General features: G+C 34.5%; 2 protein-coding genes across 6 annotated transcripts; one reads left to right on the forward strand and one right to left on the reverse strand.

Moving 5' to 3' along the window:
- Positions 1 to 1,847: 1,847 nt before the first annotated feature.
- LOC117614549 lies at positions 1,848 to 12,104 on the forward strand. 5 transcript variants are annotated; one of them, XM_034343399.1, is made up of 19 exons: positions 1,848 to 2,245; positions 2,513 to 2,571; positions 2,728 to 2,809; positions 2,970 to 3,037; positions 3,814 to 3,883; positions 4,656 to 4,737; positions 4,816 to 4,880; positions 5,698 to 6,729; positions 6,887 to 6,949; positions 7,034 to 7,080; positions 7,966 to 8,011; positions 8,106 to 8,185; positions 8,570 to 8,683; positions 9,079 to 9,160; positions 9,286 to 9,324; positions 9,700 to 9,825; positions 10,586 to 10,666; positions 11,440 to 11,565; positions 11,800 to 12,104. In XM_034343399.1, exons 1-19 carry the CDS (start codon positions 1,931 to 1,933, stop codon positions 11,872 to 11,874), a joined length of 2,652 nt encoding a protein of 883 aa, XP_034199290.1. In that variant the 5' UTR covers positions 1,848 to 1,930; the 3' UTR covers positions 11,875 to 12,104. The 5 variants fall into 5 exon arrangements, with proteins under 5 accessions (XP_034199290.1, XP_034199292.1, XP_034199291.1 ...); XM_034343401.1 differs by lacking the exon at positions 11,440 to 11,565; XM_034343400.1 differs by lacking the exon at positions 9,286 to 9,324.
- A 1,090-nt stretch (positions 12,105 to 13,194) lies between these two features.
- On the reverse strand, positions 13,195 to 14,797 carry LOC117613985. Its single transcript, XM_034342649.1, has 2 exons — positions 14,095 to 14,797; positions 13,195 to 13,580 (listed from the first exon to the last, which is right to left on the reverse strand). Exons 1-2 carry the CDS (start codon positions 14,543 to 14,545, stop codon positions 13,321 to 13,323), a joined length of 711 nt encoding a protein of 236 aa, XP_034198540.1. The 5' UTR covers positions 14,546 to 14,797; the 3' UTR covers positions 13,195 to 13,320.
- Between the last annotated feature and the right edge of the window lie 7,209 nt (positions 14,798 to 22,006).

Raw genomic sequence — 22,006 nt, forward strand, 5'->3', positions numbered from 1 at the left:
TTGTTTTTTGTTTATAACTTTTTAAATAAATAGTATAGTCTTGTGCCTATACTGGTTTTTTTTTTTTAAATTTTAAATATAAATAATTTCCTCGAATTTCATTTATCAAAAAGAGTAGTTTAGAAAATACACGTTTTAAAAAAAAGCAAACATATAATAATCGTATTGTACACGTATGTATTTTTTCATATTTAATACACGTGTTTTTTTACAAAATTTTCTTTGATACACACAAAATTAACGTACTATACACATAATTTTTACATATTATTGAATAAAAATAAGATATAAGATCATTTTTACATATTCACGAGAGGTGGTAATATCCTTCATGTAAAGTGTTGTTTGAAAAGTGAAGCAATTACCAAGAACACTCCAACTCAGCAAGCAATTCTCTACGACAGATAATGTGTGCAGTAACATAATTTAGTAGCACTTAAGAGTAGATCAAAGGCAAACATTCCCACACAAAAAGAAAAAGAAAAAATTGAACTCTCAGATTGATTTACTGTGAAATTTCTCTTCAATATCGGCTTTTGATATTTTGAAACTAGCAAATTAATATCTATACAGTATAAACTAATGCAACTAGAGGGTCCTTATTTAATTTTATTTCCAAGACATGCTTCAAAAATATAGGTATGCTTCAAAAAAATAGGTGATATGACGGCAATAAACTCACAATAGGGAGAAAATACGACCAGAATAATAAGGCAATACGACAATATTGCCTTCTTATTGGGGTTGTATTGCCTTTCTATTGTAAAGTTATTGCCATCGTATCACCTTTTTTTTTAAGTGAGTCTTAGAAATAAAATTATACAGTTGGGAGTATGAAGTTTTTGTATTGCCTTCTTATTGTCATTGTATTGCCTTTTTATTATCGTCGTCTTGCCTCGGTATTGTATTCTATTGTCATTGTATCACCTTTTTTCTTTTCAAGTCGTTCTTGGAAATTTTTTGTTTGGTTTCAAACAAGTAAATGGTTTTGTTTCAAATAAAAATTTAAAGTTCATTAATGCGAATCCACCATTTCAAGAACAAATATCACAAATTGAGTTTGCCAAACCTGTTGGTGGTGGTTAGTGGTATGGATGAAGAAGATGGGTCTTTGGGCTCCTGAAAAGAATATTAGAATTGAGAATTAGGACTGAGAATCAATGAAAGAGAGGAGATACAAAATTGGAGTTTCATCTTATATAGAGCATAGCAAGGAAGAAGAAGAAGCAAAGAAAAAAGCAATTTGGGGTGTCATCTCAGAAAGAGCAGAGATGAGAAGAAGAAGCAGCGAAAAAAAGAGAGCATAATTTAGAGAGAGAGCAAAGACCAATTTCGCACGACAAAAAATAGTGATAAAAAGGTGATACGTGGCTAATAGGGAGCTTTTATAGAGGGTATTTTTGAATGAGTTTCTAAAAAAAGGCATTGTTGAATAAAACATTGAACCAGGAACAAAGATGCGTATTTTCCAAAAAATATTTGTGATTCCATGTAAAAATCTGTAATCAAATACTCCCTATTCCACTTTTTTATCCCTTTTATTGTTAGAGTTCTCCAATTTATGGCGAGCTGAAGAATCCCTCCATCAAAGAGATCTATAAGCTGCCCAATGTTGTACAATTTTGATTTTATTTATGATCATTCCTTGTTATTTTATAATAAAAAAATATTTTTATTTTTTGAATTTGAAAAAGAAATGAAAAAACTCGATTATGACAGGCAAAACTGTAAAAGCGTAACGACACTACCCGCTAAAGTTAGTTTCTTCTCATAGCTGCTAGTTTCTTCTCATAGCTTCCTCTCCACTTGCATGGAACAGGGAGATACCATACGCCACTCCACCACTCCACCACTCCACCTCTACGAAAATCTCCTCCCCTTCTCCACCAAATTACACATCTGCCACTTTGTTCCACACTGTAACTCAGCCATGGCTTCTCTTCAAACCCATCATTACAATTTTCAATTCCACCGCTGTGTCTCCTCTCTCTCCCCCAAGCTCCACGGCCTCCAAAACCCCAAGCTTTCACTGCGCTTTCCCATCTCATTTTCCGGGAAAGTTAGGGTAACTTTTAGAGGAAATGGGAAGGGCAGAGATGGAATTTACTCGCTTTGCTGCTTATGCAGAGCTGGTTCTGAGGTTGAGAAGGTTTCTGCTGAGGAAGGAAATGAAAGGCCTCCTTTTGATATCAATTTGGCCGTGGTTCTTGCCGGTTTTGCATTCGAGGCCTATAGCAGCCCTCCTGTAAATGTTTCCCAACTGAAATTCCTTTTTTCTTTTTCTTTTGGGTCATATTGAATTGTTTGCTTTCTTAAAAAATTGAGGAAAAGGAAAGAACTTTAGCTGTGAGCTTGACTGGTGTTTGGTTCCTGAAGCTTTGTTTAGTTACTGAGGAAGTGTGTGAAAACTAAGCTTTTTTGGGATCCTGATGGTGGATTACCTTAAGCGTTTTAGTTTCAAATTCATTTGATTTTTGTTGGATTTATTTATTTATTTATTTTTTTGGTTTAGGATAATATTGGGAGGCGAGAAGTTGATGCTGCAGATTGTAAGACAGTGTATCTTTCAGAGTATGCATTCAGTTCCTTATCAGATACTTCTTATTTTTAGTTGTATGCATTTAGTTATACAGTTATACTGATTCATGTTTCTAGGGAAAAGTTACAAATAAGCTGAAAAATTTGTAACTTTTATGGCCAGTTACAAAATGCTTTTCGTGCACGCAGGTCATTTGTACGTGAGATCTATGATGGCGAATTGTTAGTTAAACTGAAAAAAGGCCTCAACTTACCTGCCATGGATCCATGGGTTGGTTATTCGTTTCAACCTTTTCTGCATTACGGATTACAGTGATTAATTACTACTGTAGGCTTCTGTATTCTTTTATACATGTAATTCACATTTCTTATTTGTTTCTTTTTTTCCTTTTAGTTTTTGCTTTTTTATTTGACATTTGATGTGCTTTTAGGGAACAAGTGATCCATATGTGGTCATGCAATTAGATGGTCAAGTTGTCAAAAGCAAGGTTAAATGGGGGTAAGGTTTGCGACTTTACTTTCATGTGTAATTTTAAATCTTTGATCCCTGTCCACAGATTAAAGAGAATGATAATCTTTATGGTTCACTAACAAAGCTTGCTTAAAGACTTTTCTGATGCCTTAGATTTTAATATAATGATCTTGCTCTTGTTTCGCTTGAAATGAAAAATTTACTTGGATCTCTTCGAAGGTGTAGCAACACCCAAAACCCGAGAGTTAAAACCTAATCCTAAGCTCTAAAAAGGCATATTTTGCGTTAAATGAAGTGTCAACTGATTGGCCATGCTTGCTGATCAATTGACAAGCACAAGCGGCGCTCTAGCGTCCAGTCAAACAGTAGAGGAGCGGACTCTGTATATATACACACACAATTTATAGCTCTTCAATCTGTATATATGTCATAATTCTTTTTGTTGTCATCTTCTCATTCTGTGCAAAGTTCAACTTTATTTTTATGGTTAGTTACGTTTTTCACACACCTGTATATTAGTCATTGCTTGTTAGAATTGGTAGAGTTGGAAAACTTTCTTATTAATTGATTAATTTCTGTTTGCTGATAATGAATCTTTTGTTTCTGACTGCCTCTTTATGTAGGAAAAGTATCATGGAAACTTAAATATGTGAGATATCTAAAACGTATTGCATGTTGCCTTCATGACAGATAACATAAACATATCATCATAAAAATTTCAGTGGATCCACAAAATTCATGGACATTTGCTTTAATTCAACTCATAAGCTTGATTTTATTTACAAATAATGTAATGGCTGCAGGACGAAAGAGCCAACATGGAACGAGAACTTCAGTTTCAATATCAAGCAGCCTCCGACCATAAATCTGCAGGTCAACATGTATTCTTACATTATCTGTACTCTTTTACTTCCCATACAGAAAGGTCTTGCCTATAATTTCATTTATTTTCTTCAGTTTTCTGTGTTTAAAATCAGGAAACAGTTGTAGAAAAAAAAAAAAAAAAAAAAAAAGAAGTAAAATTGAAAAGACCCCTTCCTTAAAATTGACTGCAGTCACTCCGCAACAAAATGTTTTCATCTCTCTGTATGTGAAGGGAAATAATTTTCTTGTTTCTAATAACTGTTTGTGAATGGATATCTCCTCTTTCCAGGGCCAGTTATCTACAATATTACTGATGTAGAGGGTTTTTAACTTTTTACTCTTGAAGATTAAGTTCCTTTCATAAGTACTGCTACATTCTTGGCATGTTAGCTCTCTTTTTAAGATGTCAATCATATCCTGTTCTCCAAAGTTTCCTGTTACCCGGAATGCAGACCTGTTATCATCTGACCTTATGAGCATGATTAAGAATGAGAAAAAAATAAACGTTCTGAAGAATTAATTGGTCATTTATAGCTTTCTGTTTTCCCAGCCTATGAAGAACCATATGTTGCACTTAGTTATCTGCATTCAGCATTGTTGTTCTTATTCTTGCTATTGTAATAATCATATTGATCTTGTATTGCCTAAGAATACTTTCAGAGGGAAGAGATGTCAACTTCTAATGTTATTAAATGATATGTTAATTATCCAATTACTGTTAGTGTTATTTTCAAGTTGCTTCATAGCTTCTAATTTCCTAATATCTGGCATCAATTTTTAGGTAGCAGCTTGGGATGCAAACCTAGTAACTCCACATAAACGAATGGGGAATGCAGGCATCAGTCTGGAAGGCCTTTGTGATGGTAAAAATCAAATCAATTATTGTTAGTGAGGCTGTATAATTTTACTTTTCAAAATGATTAACACGTGTATTTTTCTAGGAAATTCGCATGATGTACTGGTGGAATTGGGAGGAATGGGAGGTGGTGGAAAGTTACACCTAGAGGTACGTTTTCCTGGTGAAATGTAATTTTGCTATAGGTAGATGGTTCCAGAGAGAAGAAGAATGTTGCATTGTCTCCTGTTGTTGTGAGAATACACCTTACAATTTGGGATCTCATGTATAACAAAAAATTACTACGTGTTCTGTATAAACCTACTATAGCTCATCTTGTATGCGTATATGCCAATACAAGTCACCATGAGAAAGTTCCATTCACTTCAAGTCTTTTTCTTGCCAAAAGATCTCAGATGTGTTGAGGATTTCTGGGAAGGAATGAGACTCTTCTATTTCTTGGAATGCCTTCATTTGGGTGTCCTTTCCCTTATACATTTTCTTAACGTTTGATTCTCAGGAAATGCAACCTTGAGTAGCCTTTTTCCTTTCAGAGAAAAAAAGGAAAATTTTTATCATTATTTAAAAAAAAATCACCAGAATTTTGGGTGTTTTACATTCTCCTTATACAGAGGGATGCTTACAAGTTGTCAGTTCTTTCAGTGACTTAAATTGATGCTTAATCTTCTTGTTTTCTTCTATGCTATAGCCTGTATGGTCCTTTTTATTTACCTGCTAATAGTTCTCTGCTTGTAATGTAAGTTTCGTAAATTGTTTATGTGTGGTTCAATTGGGAACTTCTTTCGTATGAAGTTTTGTTATTTCAACTACTGATACTTTAATTCTATTGTTAATCTTAAGCATCTAAGTTTATATTTGCTGTGATGGTCTGTGGACTGGGCTCTGCAATATTATATATGTTCACACTGATTTTCTCTTTTGACGTAGTGTTCTGTTTGAGTTATAACTGCTAGTGTTGAGCTTTCAGGTCAACTATAAAAGTTTTGATGAAATTGACGAGGGAAAAATGTGGTGGAGGAGGGTCCCCTTTGTTTCTGACTTTCTCCGTAAAACTGGTTTTGAGCCTGCTCTAAAAATGCTTGCTGGCTCTGACACTGTGCAAGCACGTGAATTTGTGGAATATGCTTTTGGGCAGTTAAAGTCATTCAATAATGCCTACCTTTTGAAGAATCTGATTTCAAGTAGTGATGGGAATAACACAGAAGGCACTAGGAAATCTAATAATTCTGCTGGTATGTCAGACGTGCCTTCCCAGATGGAGGGTATAGCAGAACTTTCTTTAAATAATACAGGCTTCAAAGAAGGGAGCAATTCAGATGATTCCAATGCAGATAATGGTGGTGTGGAGAATGGTTATGCCCCTGAACCCGTGAAACAACTTGGTGAGGAAAGGCAATCAAATAAGAATTTTTGGAGGAACTTTGCCAATGAAATTAATCAAAATGTTGTTGAGAAATTTGGTCTCCCAATTCCAGAGAAACTAAAGTGGGATGGGTTTGATTTATTAAACAAAGTTGGTTTGCAGTCACGAAAGATAGCAGAAGCATCTTATATTGACTCAGGGCTTGCGACTCCAGAAGGCGTAGATGTTGATAATGATAAAATAAGTGGCCCACTTTCTGTTAGCATGATTCAGTCTTCACTTCCAGATATTAAGGAAGCGACAAGGGACCTAGTAAGGCAAACTGATTCTGTTTTAGGAACATTAATGGTTCTAACTGCAGCAGTATCTCAATCAAACAAGGAAGCAAATCTTGCTGGAAGGAGCAAAATTAAAGAAGAGGATACTAGCAATGTAGAAGATGATGCCTTGAAATATCCCATCAACGAGAAGCTTGCTAGCTCCCAGGGAGCTCAGGAGATGAAAGAACTCTTTTCTACTGCAGAAAGTGCCATGGAGGCTTGGGCGATGCTTGCTACTTCTATGGGGCATCCAAGTTTTATAAAGTCTGAATTTGAGAAACTATGTTTCTTAGACAATGCGACGACAGACACGCAGGTATGATTTTAATCTTTTGAGAGGACCGAGGAGCTTCTTTATCTAGTTATAGTTCATCTCTAAAATCCGAATAATCATAAAACCTTATATGTGGCAAAAGGCTGTCAATTAATTGTGAGAATTATATTGTGGATGACTAAATTATAGGAAGCTGCAGGTGGCAATTTGGTGCGATTCTTCCCGGAAAAGATTAGTTATCGCTTTCAGGGGAACAGAACAGGTAGGTTATATTTTGTTTTTGTGCAAATATGGGGTTCAGGTATGTATCTTCCAGCTCAAAATACCTCTACTCTAATTTTTGCAGGCAAGATGGAAGGACTTGCGAACAGATTTAATGCTAGCTCCTGCTGGGTAACATCTTTGTACTTATCATGTTATAACTTGTTTATTTGATCGACATTAGTGATTTGTGATCTTTCTTCCTAATTTTCTTTGGAGTCATATTGCATGTAATAAGTGTCCAGACTGGACCAGCCGGTTGGAACATTGAATGGTCTGGTTTCAAGTTCGGATTAGTACAGGAAGTCATCCGGATTAGTACAGGATCCATTTTATGTTTAATAACCCACTTGGAAGTTAGACTGTCCGACATTGGTTTGACTGGCAAACCTTCGAACTAGTTGTGGTTGAAGAAAACTTGGTAGTTATTCTCTGACAGAAAATTATGGTTTGAAGATGATTTTGGATTCAAACTGCAAATGAGTTTTAATATCATCTCTAATGTACAATGTGCAAAATATACTGTTTTTGGTGGCGCTCTCATTGGTTAATGCAGCTGCCATTACTGTTGAGTCATAATTCAAAGTTTGATGAATCAATTAAAGCCTTCAAATATAGTTATTCTCTGACAGAAAAGTATGGTTTGAAAGTTGATTTTGGATTCAAACCACAGACCTTAAGGTAGAAGACAATGAATTAAAGGTTGGGGCTAGCAACACTTGCTGTTATGCTACTGATAGCTTGTATTTAACTATTACATTAATAACTTTAAGACAATTTTGTTTAATTTATGCATGAGAATGACGTCATGGTCCAACTGCGGCCGGTCGGAGTGGTGACCCCTGACCCAGTCACTTTATCTGGGTTGCCAATCAGTTGAGGTTTTAGACGATCTCATTTGCACTAAGTTTCTCAATGGTTGTTGATTGATTTGTCTAAATTAATATTCCACAATTTCAGATATGCCCATTAAGTTAAGTATTATACTTTGTAATGTTGGATTCTATACCTCTTTAGGCTAAATCCTGAAAGGATAGGTGGAGACTTCAAGGAAGAAGTTCAAGTAAGCAAAAACAACTCATTCATGGACGAGATGAACAGATTATTGACAAAATCCAATCTTTATGTATTTATTGACGGTGATTAAGTTATTTCAGGTTCACAGTGGTTTCTTAAGTGCATATGATTCTGTCAGGATCAGGATCATCTCTCTCATGAAATTGGCAATTGGTTATATGTAAGTTTTGATTTTTTTAATCTTTTAATCTTATTTTCTGAGCATGAAGCGACTGTCCTACTTATATACAAGTCAAGCAGCAGAGGACAGGTATTATCTAAAAGAATATTTAGGAATCAGTTTGCTTCAGTTAAATACATTAGGCATGTGGTTCACTAACATAACTTGCATCCTTTATATATGCGCACTGAAGTCCTTTCAACGATAAAATCTTGGAACCTTTAGAGTAAACCAGATGTTAATTATTTATTTATTTTGATGTCCATTTATTCTTTGCGATTTTCAAAGTATGGGTTCTCTCCTTTTGGTGTCCATTTTGCATTTGCATCATGGAATTTGATTTTTCAGTTGTCAAAGCAAAAATTAAGTGGTTTTCTGTAACAGTGATGATCCTGCTGAGCCGCTGCACAAATGGCATGTTTATGTTACTGGTCATAGTCTAGGTGGTGCATTATCTACCCTCCTAGCTCTTGAACTTTCATCAAGTCAATTAGCAAAGTGAGTTCATATATTCTACTCAGTGAAGTTATTATTCTTCTTTATCGTATCATAGTAAGTTTGCACGTGAAAGAATTCGTATTCATGCACAGGCAAATCATTAACCATAGGTTATGTTGGGCTTTGATTTTAACTTGTACTAATCCAATCTTCCCTTTATGACTGTAAATAGTGTTTCTTTTCACCCGTGCTATTTCACCTTTGAAGCCTTTTTGGTGTAGAAGTTATTGACCAAAAGAAAAATAAAACCTAGAAATGCTTTGATAGACAACCACCCTGACATATTTCTTTATGACTTGAATATCCTGAGATGTTAGCAACATAACATAAACCTATCATCCTTATAGTTGTAACAAATGCTTTGATTTGTACATTGAATTTTCTATGTGTATTAGGCGCGGAGTGATTTCTGTGACCATGTATAACTTCGGATCTCCTAGGGTCGGTAACAAAAAATTTGCCGAAGTTTATAATGAGGTAAGATTTTTAATAGTAATTCTTTAGCTGTTCTCCATTGCTTGGCTTTTAATTCTTCATTTGAGTGTTGGGTGATTACCCTCTCATCTTTCTTTTCTATGGCTTCATTATTGTTTCTGCTGCAGTCATCTTGGTTGGAACAATTCATTGTTTTTTACAACAGGGTAATTTCTGGTCTACACTGTAGCTGCTAATCTTGTCAGAGTCTTGCAGAAAATAATTTTCAAATCTAGGATTGTGTTACAATAAAGGAATTTACTCATTAGAATACTCCTCCACTCACTCGTTCTCTCACTATCTATCTAAATATTTACCAGTATATTATATATGAATTTATACATGTTAGAGTTTTATGATAGTAAATATGGAACTCTTTAGACTTAAATTTACAGGTATGATGAAGTCAGATCCACTGTAATATTCAAATTTGCCTCATGAAGTTGAAATAATTATTAAATATGTGAAAGTTTATGTGTTGGATGTCACATGCGTATTTGTTTGGTGAATATTTATGCAACATGCAAAACTTACCTCTGCAGAAAGTCAAAGATAGCTGGAGAGTTGTAAACCACAGAGACATTATACCAACAGTCCCCCGCTTGATGGGTTACTGTCATGTAGCTCAACCTGTTTACCTAGCAACAGGAGACCTAAGAAATGCCTTGGTGGGTAGTTCACTGTCAATTCTCCAATTAAACTTCTGACTGTGTGAAACCTAATTCAGGATTTTTAATTTCTTGATAGATGGACGTGGTATATGCTATTTAAATTTATATTTTATGGACAGTGTAAATGTTGTCCTTCTAGCTAATTGACATGATCCTCTAAAACTTGTTGGCGTAGCAGATATATATACATATACATATATGTGTGTATATATTTATATATAATTATCACATTTTAGAAAGGCCGAATTGTCTTTATTTGCTTCAATTCAAAGTCTACTTGTCATCTTAAAGTGAAAGCAGTGTGAAATTGTTTTGGGGTCCTTTTTTATGATCAGAAAGCACTCTTCTTTCCCTTATACCCAAAATGTCTTCCCCCAGTATATATGTACAGTAACAAAGTTGCGCCAATTAGGGTATTCTTAAGTACAGGTTTATTGGCATTTTCCATGGGAAAAATCCTTTTCTCTTTGAGGTTTGACATGCTTCACAGTCATTTAAGTTCCTTCCCCAGTAAATGCATGGCAGGGGATGCTCTAAACTCCCTGCCAAGCTGCATGACTGAACTGATTAATTCAAATCACAAGGCATCAACAATTTGAATTCCTATTCCATATCTCTTCAATACTTCAGCTGCAATGCTGGACAAAGTTCAATTTATGTGATTTATAACACATTGAAATCCTTGCTGAATGAATACAAAGACTGATACAAAATATAATACATTTTTACATAAAGCTGAGCTAATGACTCTATCCAGGACAATATTGAGCTTTCTGGAGATGGTTACCAGGGTGATGTGATTGGGGAGTACACACCAGATGCGCTTATCAGTGAATTTGTACGTTTTGCCTCATTTAATCTTTTTCTTTTGGTAGTATGTTTGCTTATGGATGTCTAATATCACATTCATATGTCCACATATCTATATCAGTGTTTTCAATTTCGAACGCCTGCTGACATGTTTTAATATAGTAGAGAGAGAGAGAGAGAACATATTTATAGTCGAAGTCTGATCAGTTCTTCTTGAGCCTTTCTCTAGCGTTTATATCTTGGGATGCAAGGCAGAATTGAAACTGAAGCTTTGTCCCTCTTTACTATTTGTAAAACCAGATTCCAAACAAGATCAGGAAAGAATCAGTCATAAGATCCCAAGAAATTAAAATGAATTATCTTTGTTATGTTCATGATGTGACTAATGCCCCGGCTGCATTTAACGATTTTCTTCTTACAGATAAACTTATGAAAACAATTTTAAAAAATTGCTATGTTGATTGCATCCTCGCTATATCTCATCTCACCAGGAGTATATGTAATAATTCTCTAATAAAGATGTCCTTATTTTAGCAAAATTGTAACCCATCCCACAAGATGCTGTCATGAGTCATGATCTGAATCGTCTAGTTTTTAGGTCTCCTTTTCACGGACCATTCTTGTCAAGTAGGATTCAATTTGATGTTAAGATATCTTTTGAATGCCTGCTCCAGTGTGTTTTTCTTTAACAGTCTTCCCACTGTTCAAAAAATCATTCTTAATGAGTTAAAGTTTGTCTCCAGATGAAGCTTTTCTGGTTTTTTTATCAGAAGTTTGACTAAGGGTGATTTTATCCTACAGATGAAGGGTGAGATGGAACTTATCGAGAAAATATTAGAGACTGAAATTAATATATTCAGTTCAATTAGAGATGGGACTGCACTTATGCAGCACATGGAAGATTTTTACTACATCACATTGCTAGAGGTACATTCATGGGTCGAACTTATAGATGTTATTTGTTAATTTGTCATATTTTGGTGGTTCAATTTGGTATTTGAGGGAAGTAGGGGCTATTTTAATTCCCTTTACATTATCTCCATGAGTTGTAATGTCTCCTCATCTCATTGTAAGTTGTTAATTCCTCTAGTTGTAAGTTACTATTTGTTGTAATACCTCCTTATCTCATTGTAATTTGTTAACCTGTTTTCTTCTTTCCAGAATGTGAGATCGAATTACCAAGTTGCAGCAGCAAGGGCAGTGTCAGATGAACAAAGAAACATAAAAATTAGCTGAGGATGGCATCCAACAGGACTTAAACATGCCTTTGAACATTCGTAATTGCCAATGCTTCTAGGCATTGTGCCTGCAACATACCTCCAGTCAGGTGCCATATATTTCTCCAAATTGTACATTGTATACAGGATTTTTATGAAATGGAACAACATCAGCAGCCATTTGTAACTCAAAGTTTGTATAGTTTTCTACAAATATCACAAGTCTATTCCCACAAACAATTTTCATAACCATGGTCTACATTTGATTTCTTTAAACTTTTTTATGTTGCCTATGTCACTCTCAATTTCTCTATCTTTGTCTCATCTCTCTCGAAACAAAGCTCATACCCTTTTATGTGCACACACCACCTTTCTTGGTTTGACACTGCAATACTAAGCTTAGTTTTCGAATGGAAAAAAGGTCAAGTGCCAGGATTGACACCACATTGCAGAGGAGGGAAGGAAATTTCTCAAAAACAGCGGTACCGCATAAATAAAGAAACAAATACAAGAACAGAGACAGACAGAAGCTTTGCTGTAGACATATATCACTTGGTATTAAAAGCTTTAAGCGAGTTTAAGAATATTGGCAGAGAGTGGCTTTTGCTGTCAAGATATGAACAGTTATCTCCATTATACTAAGCCTTAGTTGTAAGAGGTATGTATGCGCATTTTATTTGCCGTCTACGCATGCGAGCATGTGTGAAGAAGGGGGTTATTGGCTCATATCTTAACAGTGGTAGCTCCACAATGAAAAATAATGTTCAAAACATAGCATTTCATACAACTATATTAGAACCACTGTGTGATCAAAGAATCGTGAAAGTATTATTGGTCTCTCCTGTTTTAGTATTATTGGTCTGAAATGATAAAATAGTGTTGTCCTGTTTCGTGGGAGTCTCTCCTCAAGATAATAAGGGTTTGGATTGGAGCCTAGTAAGAAGCCTATAGTTTTAGGCCCAAGGAAGATAAGACACACACATGTCAAAAAGAGAAGATAAGACACCACTAAGGTTGTGGTCCTGTTGAAAAATTATTCATCTCTGACGCTCCTCAGGCGGAGCCCACATATAGAATTCATCTTCTATTATTGTATAATTTCACCAGGTTGTAGCCCATCTATGTATCCTCAGCTGGATTGCCCTTACTCTTATGGCTGGTTCTGGGAAGACTTTGTATTTTTCTTGGTTAATCACGATTAGGATCCGTACATCACATGTATTAGCAGCTTCTTAGCAATAATTCAAATGAGGCCAAAGGAAGAGGGGAGCCTCGAACTTTCGCCCAAGTACGAGGTAAATGTTCTCAGCAAAATCACTGTAGCTATAAGCTCTAAAAGTAAGTACGTGAAAGTTGTGCCAAATTATTTTAATCTTTAACTTGTTCCATTGCACCTCATGCTTTGGGCATCATACTTCATACACAGTAGTGACTTAACTGTCAGTGTCGTGATAATAAAATTATATTACAATTTTCTAGCCTGTTTCACATTCACAGGCTGTGAATCTCGAGAAACATTCTTAGTGACCTGCAGTGTCTTCTTGCAGCTCATGATTCTTAAGCTTTGCCTTAATATGTCAATCTCTCGTTCCTTCTTGTATTGTTCATGCTCCATAGAAACTATTCTGGATTTTAGGCCTGCAATCATTTCTTCTTTGGCTTTGATGTCTTTCTTTAGCTCTTCCACAGTGTCTTCCTCCTCTGCTCTCCAGTACAGCCCATTTTCTACAGTAAATGCCATTGCTCTATTATATCAACACACACACACACACATATATATATATATATGTTCATACTAAACAAGCGATTCAACCAGACCAAATTGCTTGTCGTATGAGGGAGCTTGAATTTATAAGAACATGTAATTTAAATGAACATGTGGGAAGATTAGAAAGAAAAAACGTTATCTATGAAGATTAGATCTGGTTAACTATACATAGGAATCAAGCCATTCCATTTTTCATAAATTCCAAATTCTTAAATATACTTTCAGTAAAAATGAACATGTAGAAAATTCTGCTTTTTATGCTTTTTTGCTTGTGGTGAGAACAGAAAAAATCACTTACTTTCAGATGAAGAAAGAAATTGAGAACCATGCACCTACTGCTAAATCCTGATGTCGGTTATCATCAAAATATAATTAAACACGAAAATTGCATCATATACATAATTCCATGAGAGAGAGAGAGAGAGAGAGAGAGAGAGAGAGACAGAGAGAGGGAGAGAGAGATTTACATACCACAATGTGTCCTCTGAATGAGTTCATCAAGCTCCATCTTAATAGCCAGATAAAGCTGCTTCCACTTCTCCACAGTCTCATCTCTTCTTGCTCTCTCCTCCCTCATTTGCTCAGCCAACAACACTTTCCATTCCTTCTCCCCACCACTCTTATTATTTCCAGCTCCCAAAACTACCCCTGCATCCTCAATCCCTCTAATTCTCTCCTCCTTCTCCTCCACCACCTTCCTCAACATCTTCACCTCCTCCCGCATCTTCTTCTTCTCTTGCTTCCACTCAGCCTCCTTGAATGCAAACACCATCATGTCCCTCTCATATGCTGCACTCTCTTTCTTCCTCTCATACACCATCCCACTCATTTCCTCTTGAATATTCCTCACCTTTTCTCTCAACCCACCAACATCTACTTTCTCACTTGAATTGCTCTTCCTCTTGCTAGCAAAACCCCCCATCTTAAAACTTAATTATAATTCTTCTTGCTAGCTAGAAGCTACTTTTTGGGGTCACTAAGAAGGGCCTGTGTGACATAAATTTTATCCACTGGGGGAACAGAAGAGGCTCCTCTTGCTCTTCCACTTAATGAAGAGTTAGATATGTTGTCTATTTTATAAGCCCCATTGGATTTCACTCTCACAATGTTAATAATGATTGAGGGAAGCATAAATGAGGCTCGTGAAGAAGACTGAAGACGGTCTTGTATTTGTACATATTTTTACAGAAAGATTGGACACCCATGATCTGTATGCAAATATAATTGGATTATTCCAAGTCACATGCAATTTTCTTATTTGGGAGCGTGGCTTTTATTTATTTTTTTTTATACACGGGACATTACAGGAGAGGATAATCGAATCTAGGACCTTGATGCAAAAGTAAATATACTTAATCACTACAAGACCCTTGCTAAGAGCATCACTTCTAAATTGAAATATATCATCATTATATATGCCAGCTGCTTTCAATGGCAATGGGTCTACATTTAGACTCACAGCACAGGGCATCCTTGTACAGTTTGCTCTATCATTTGGCTCTAAAATTCTTATCACTTATCTATTATTAGCCAATATTCCAATTTCCATTGGGTCCTATAAATAGTTTTTTTGCAATGGCATTACTCTAGGTGTCCTTGGAGTAGAGCGTCCTTGGAGTAGAGCCTCCTTGCCCAGTTAGATTGGACTCAACTCAATATTCCTCAAGCAAATGATTGCTGGCCAAAATAATATTTCAAAATGTAACATGAATTTGAAATATTTATTCCACAATACTTGTTCTGTGTCTGTAGGGATGACACAAAATGTACATGTGGGTAGTCTTATATTATTATTATTATTTTAATTCTTTCAAAAATAATCCACCTGATTGGTTTTTCTTTTGGGTAGCTCACAAATCATCTTGGCAATTCAAAGATTACCAATTAACCATCAGTTGATGACCTACCTATAGCTACTTCTAGAAGAAGTCTTGGCAGACCACCAAAGGCATGAAAATCCATTGCAGTTGTGAGGGTTTTTATTATTATAATTTTATAACCAGGCAAAAAATTTATGCAGGCATATGTGTATATGTTCACACCCCCATTTGTGCAACTACATTTATTGTTATGTCTTTGGATTCCCTGACTGACAGGGACCTATTTGACTTGGAGGTGGAGATGTTTGGTGGTTTGCAATTTATGAAGAGAGAAAAATGTGCAACAAGAAAATGGCATGTATATGTATAATATGCTTGTAAGCCTTGTAAACTAGTGGGTAAGTAAATCCATGGACAGTGTTATATTCTAACTTCCTATCAGATAGTGAGTGGGGTGGGGTACTAGTGGGGACATTGGCTGTAGATTCAGTGGCTGCAAGTTGAAGGGTGGATATACAAGCCCTCTTTTGTTAACACCCAGCATTTTACTCAACACACACCCATAAAAAGTTAAAAATATATACCCATTTACTTTAATGTATTTTCTATAGGAAAAACTGTATATTTTTCTCTCTACTCCTTCCCTTCTCTCTCCCCCATCCCTTTCCTTCTTCAAATCCATGGCTTATTGTTGTCCTTTTAGGTATGAAGTAAAGGGAAAACTATGGTTTTGGTCCCATTTTGTCATTTTTCTCCTCACTCTTTGTAGTTTTTATCTTTTGATCATGTCTTACAGTTAGTTAACTTTCTTTTTACAATGTGATACTGTAAACTACTCTAATTTAAAGGGAGGGAGATCGAACTGGAGTGCAAGGCGAACACACTGCTTTGACTAACTAATCTAACCCGTATATGTAGTTAGCTAATATTAACAGTTAAAGATAATCAAATATTCATAAATTTTTTTTTTCTTTTTTGCCAAAGTTAGGGAAGGGAATGAGGGTTTTTATTACACACACAGGTCAATGTGCTATGGGGATTCGAACCTGAGACCACTGATTTGCAAGTTAAGATTCTTTTCCAATGGACTAGACCTATTGACAAATATTCGTAAATTACGATGAGAAAATATGTGTTGTTTGTTTGTAGTATTTAGAGCTTAATAGAAACTCCCTCCTACAATGCCATTGTATTATGGATTATATGTGTAATGAATCAAGGATCAAAATGAAAAATGACCTAAGCTACATGGACCAAATTGTCTTATTTGTCCTTAATTGTTAATGTTCAACTATCTGGAATTGATTAAAAACAAAAACAAAAACTAATTACAAATGTTAAAGTAGAAAGTTCAAAATTATGATTATCTTTTTAAAACACAAAATTTAGTGAAAATAAGTAGGAAGTTGGGGAATTTGTTTAAAAGAGAAGAGTGTACGTGTAGTGTAGTGTAGCCATCACTGAGGACAATAAAGTGTAGGTAGAAAGCCCCAATAAATCCAATCAAGATCAGGTGGCTGACATTTCCCCATGCCTATGTTCCTGGGGACCCCTAAGTTCGTTTTCCATGACTTTATCTTTAGTTGTATGACAAAGTAAATGAATTATACTCACTAAATCATGGAAAAATGAAAAGAAAAGAAAAGATGAATTTATAAATTACTAATTTATATATTATAATAATGAGTGAATAATGTATTTATATTTTAGAGTATAATATTAATAAACAGAACATGTGTTCTAACATGGATGAAAATTTTCTTAAGCCATGGCCTATTGTTGTTTTGTTAGGTATGAAGTAAAAGGAAATTGGTTTTGGTTCTCTTTTGTTATTTGTAGTTCGAAATCCAATATTGTGATCATTTACAGTTAGTTAACATTTCTTGTGACAACATCATAGTTTAAACTACTCTAATTTATGAAAAGTGAGATCGAACTCGAGTATAAAAGGGCAGACATGCTATCATAGTCACCTGACCTAACCCACATCTACCAATTAACTACATTAGCAATTAAAAATAAATCAAACATTCATAAATTACTTTGACAAAATATACATGTAATGCTCGAGTGTGGGGTTATAACGGTTAGTTAGTTAATAATATTTGTTTATATATATCGAGGTAACTGGATTTCATTCTTTAACCAAACAACGTAACACAAATAACAAGGATGAAAATTCCAGACAGAAATTAAATGTGGGCGGTGTGTTACTTTATTGTATTCAGAGCTCAATAAAAATTCCTCCCACCCACAGTATATATACTAAAGATGGAAAATGACCTCTGAGCTGCATGGACTAATTATCTTGCTTGTCCTTAATTGTTAATGTCAACTAACCATACTGACCTGAATGTAAAAATAAAAATTACAAAGGTAAAAGTAGAAAATTACATAAATTAAAGAAGACAAAAGTACGTCTCCCTTTTGAAACTTAAAAACATCAAAAATTTAGTGCAGACAAATAGGAAGTAAGGAAAAAATAATAATAAAAGAGAAAAGTGTAGTGGTCTCTGAGAACAATAATGTGTAGGTAGAAGAAGCACCAATAAATCCAAACACTACTTAATGAATCGAAAGACTAGTATTTTGGCTGACATGAATTTTCCGATTCCTATGGTCCTAGGGGACCCTAAGTTTCGTTTTCTATAACTGTATTTTTTTTTATTTTTTTTTATATAAGCGATATTGGAGGAGAAAAATGTTCTCGCACACTGTTAATGTGCCATAAGGGTTCAAATTTGATATTACTAATCTGCAAATCAAGACTATTTTCATTGTGCTAGACCACGTTGGCCTATGACTGTATCTCTTTAGTTGTATGACAAAGTAAATAAATTATACAAACTAAATCAAGAAAAAATGGAAAAAGAAAAGAAAAAATTGTTTGGGAATGTCTCACTAGCGTAGCGCGTGATATTACTAATTCACTTATCGTAATATGAGTAGATGATGAAGTTATACCTGGATATTATAATTCATAAACAAAACACATGTTATAACATATGTGACATTTTTTTCGAAATGAAACATATTATATTTAATAGCCCACAACTAATACTTAGTTAAGCCCTAAAGCCCTCGCTCGCGTTCGCCGAGATTCAGTTTCAAACAACTGAGCAAGAGGGATGTCGGAATCTATTTCGGGGACCATTTTGCCCTTCTTTTTCCGCCTGTATAAGGCCCACTGCGAGATTGTAAACTGGATTCTATGGAAAGAAGTAAACCGTGGCCCACACTTGTTTCTAGTAAAATGTCTCAATGACATTCATTTTGATTTTATATGGTAGTGGGACTTCCACGGAGCATCTTCCATTGTTAGGCTTAGGTAGGTTTGTCCGTTTGATCATCAGAAGCTCCACATCATCAACCTAATTATTGTCCTTGATGATATGATACTCCACACCAATTAGAGATACCTACTCAATGAATAATAACCTTTTCAATTCTCTCCATCCCTTATTAATTGTGAGGCTTGACACATGTTTATCTATTTTTCTTGGTTTGTTTGTGATGATCAACTCACACATATTATATGGATGCTAGGACTCGAACTTAGGACCTTGTCTGAGAGAGTAAATATTTCAAACTACTACACTAATAAATCTTTTACTCACTTTCTTAATTTGTTAGTAGTTAATATCATATATTAACAAATTCCTGACTTCGCCCTTTACCTACAAATAAAAATCTCATAATAATTTGAAAAAAGTGTGACATGTAAAAGATCGTCGGTCCACACTTAGCAGACAAAAAGTAGAAAAATCCTTTTTGTGATATTGTATAATGTCCTTTTGATCTTTTTAAGTTGAACTTGCATACATCCCCTCTTAATAATTAATGTAGAGCATAGTGCATCACAATAATTTCGTACATTATTGGAGAAAGTCTTCAATACTTTGTAGTAGAGTAATTTGGAAAGAGAATTGCATGTCCGGGCCCCTAAAATCAAATAAATGTACCCCAAAACTGAAAAGGCAGCGTTTAAAACCATGAAGCATTGCTTTTCCATGCCACAAAGGGTCCGTCATACAATGGGCGCTGGGCGTTTTTCCCAGCAAAAGATTGTATCATAGTTGAGCATTATTATCATATAGATGTATTTAATAAGGTAATAGATTATCAGTTGGGGGAGTTAAATATTCGATTTTCAGATGTAATTGTAGAACTCTTTCGTCTTAGCTCAACATTAGATCCATGTGATGCTTTCAAGCAATTTAACATTGATGATATATATACCTTTGGTAATAAATTTTATCCTCAAAATTTCACTACAACTGAGTTATAGGCTTTAAATCAACAACCGAAATTTTATAAGATTGATATGGATTACAATCCAACCTTCAAGAATCTTGATTCCATTTCTATATTACTTGAGCGCTTAGTGGAAACAAGATTAGCAAAAACCTACTACTTGATTGAAAAATTGATTTGTTTGGTGCTAACTCTTCATGTTTCTATAGCAACAACATAACAAGCATTTTCTTGTATGAGACTTATCAAAAATCGGCTATGAAACAAGATAGGTGATGAGTTTCTTGCTGATTATATGTTACTTCACATTTAAAGAGAATTTGCTGATAATGTAGATATTGAATCGATAATGAATGATTTTAATTCTATGAAGACTCGAATGGTGCAACTTATATATTGTTATTTGAGATGTAAGACTCATTATGTCCCCCCTTGACTAGGTGTATTATTAAATTTTTGTTATAAATGAAATTACATTGTACTATCGAGTTTTTTTTATACTTAATATGTTTATATGTAAGGTAAATTTAGCCCAGTCAAGTTTGATATTATGAGTTTATCCCTACAAAGGGGCAAAAAGAAATTATTTTTATTAAAAGTTGCATGCACTAACTTTGTTATTATTTTTAATCAGCTGCCTTAATGTCCTTGATAAAATTTGTTTCAGCAAAAATGCAACATATATACTTTTAAAAGTACAACAAAATTAGGAGTGTTCAAGATCCAATCCAATTCATACAAACCGATGGTTCCTTAAGTTCTATAAGGGACATGATGAGATATATTGAAGAATGTAAAATCTCATATATATATATAGGAAAACTTGATAAAATAAAATACAATATATAAGTGTATGGTCCCACTACTAAATAGAACCTCACACATATAACTGCTATGATGTGCATTCTATTAAGTTAAAGACAATATTTGCATTGGGCCAATTGGTAGTAGGCCCGCTTGTCCAAAACTGTTGTTTATAACTTATTTTTGTTACATTTATTTTACATCTATTAAGATGTGTGGTTATACATATTAGATTTGACCATAATTTTTTAGTTTTCAATAATTAATATATTTTTTTAATCATTAAAATCGATCCAATCCAATTCAATTAGATGATAAAATTCTTTGATCTAGTTCATACTTTATTTAATAATAGAATTTGGTAAAGTTTTATTGGTTTCAAACGAACAACTATTAACAGAATTATAATCCCCAACTTTAAAGTATCACAACATAATTTAAATATATTTGTTTTTTAATTGTAAATTTTGTATTTCTGAAAGAAACTCATCAAGATCCATCAAACAAGACTAGTATATTAATGGATATCAAATAATAATATAAGAAAAATGACATAACTATCCAAAGTATATTAATGAAAATGGTATTCTCCCAGGACTATACTTTCTGTGTCACTTTCAATTCAGTCTCACATTTGTGCACATCACATTAGACAAGTCCCAATGCAAATTTACCCCAACGTTGGTCAAACCGAAACCCAATCTCACCTCCTTCACGCCTTTCTTTCCAATGATCCAACGGCCATGAAATGGTTGGTCATCTGACGACACATCGTATAGAAGGAGAAAGACTTTTATATCACGTGGTTAGCACTATTTTGTTATTTCCAACTAATAATACTATGACATTAAAGATAATACTTTTACATAATATAACATTAGCCGAGAATAACACTAATTTACTATTTCTGTTACGTGTCAAAAAGTGACTGTAGATTCAAGAATCAAGAATTTTGGTAGGCCCGTATCAGGTGATGAGGGGGCCGCAACATCAACTCACAACGGTCAGTAGTTGTGCTGTGTTGTTGTCCCCCGTTCGGTGGGAAGGAGATGGCTGGATTAGTTACAAAATTGCCCTGAGAACTAAGAGATAATAACCACGAGGCCATTGTACACTTGTAAATTCGTAATTGTCTTGGTGTAAAATTTCACTTTTTATTTTATTTTAATCAAATTATATAAAAGCTTGAATTGAAAGGAAATTATGCGACCAGTATTACCTGATTGAGTTACATTCACATAATTGGTTGGTTACCAAATATGCACTTATGAACTCTTCTCTCTTACGCAATAGCAAATTTTGGTTAGCAAAAGTGTTTTTTCTTTCAAAAACTTAGAAGAAAGTAGATGCAAAAGTGTGTTGGCTTGCTTTCTTTAAGCTTTTTCAAAATTTAATTGGAACTGCTTTTCTTTGTGAAGAAAATGAAAATAGTTGCCAAAAAAGTATTAAAAAGAAAAACAATTTTGTTGTTTACTCTCAAAGATGTGACATCAAATCATCTTCAT

This window comes from Prunus dulcis, chromosome 1 (genome assembly GCF_902201215.1).
Source record: "Prunus dulcis chromosome 1, ALMONDv2, whole genome shotgun sequence".
NCBI classification, from domain to species: Eukaryota; Viridiplantae; Streptophyta; class Magnoliopsida; order Rosales; family Rosaceae; genus Prunus; species Prunus dulcis.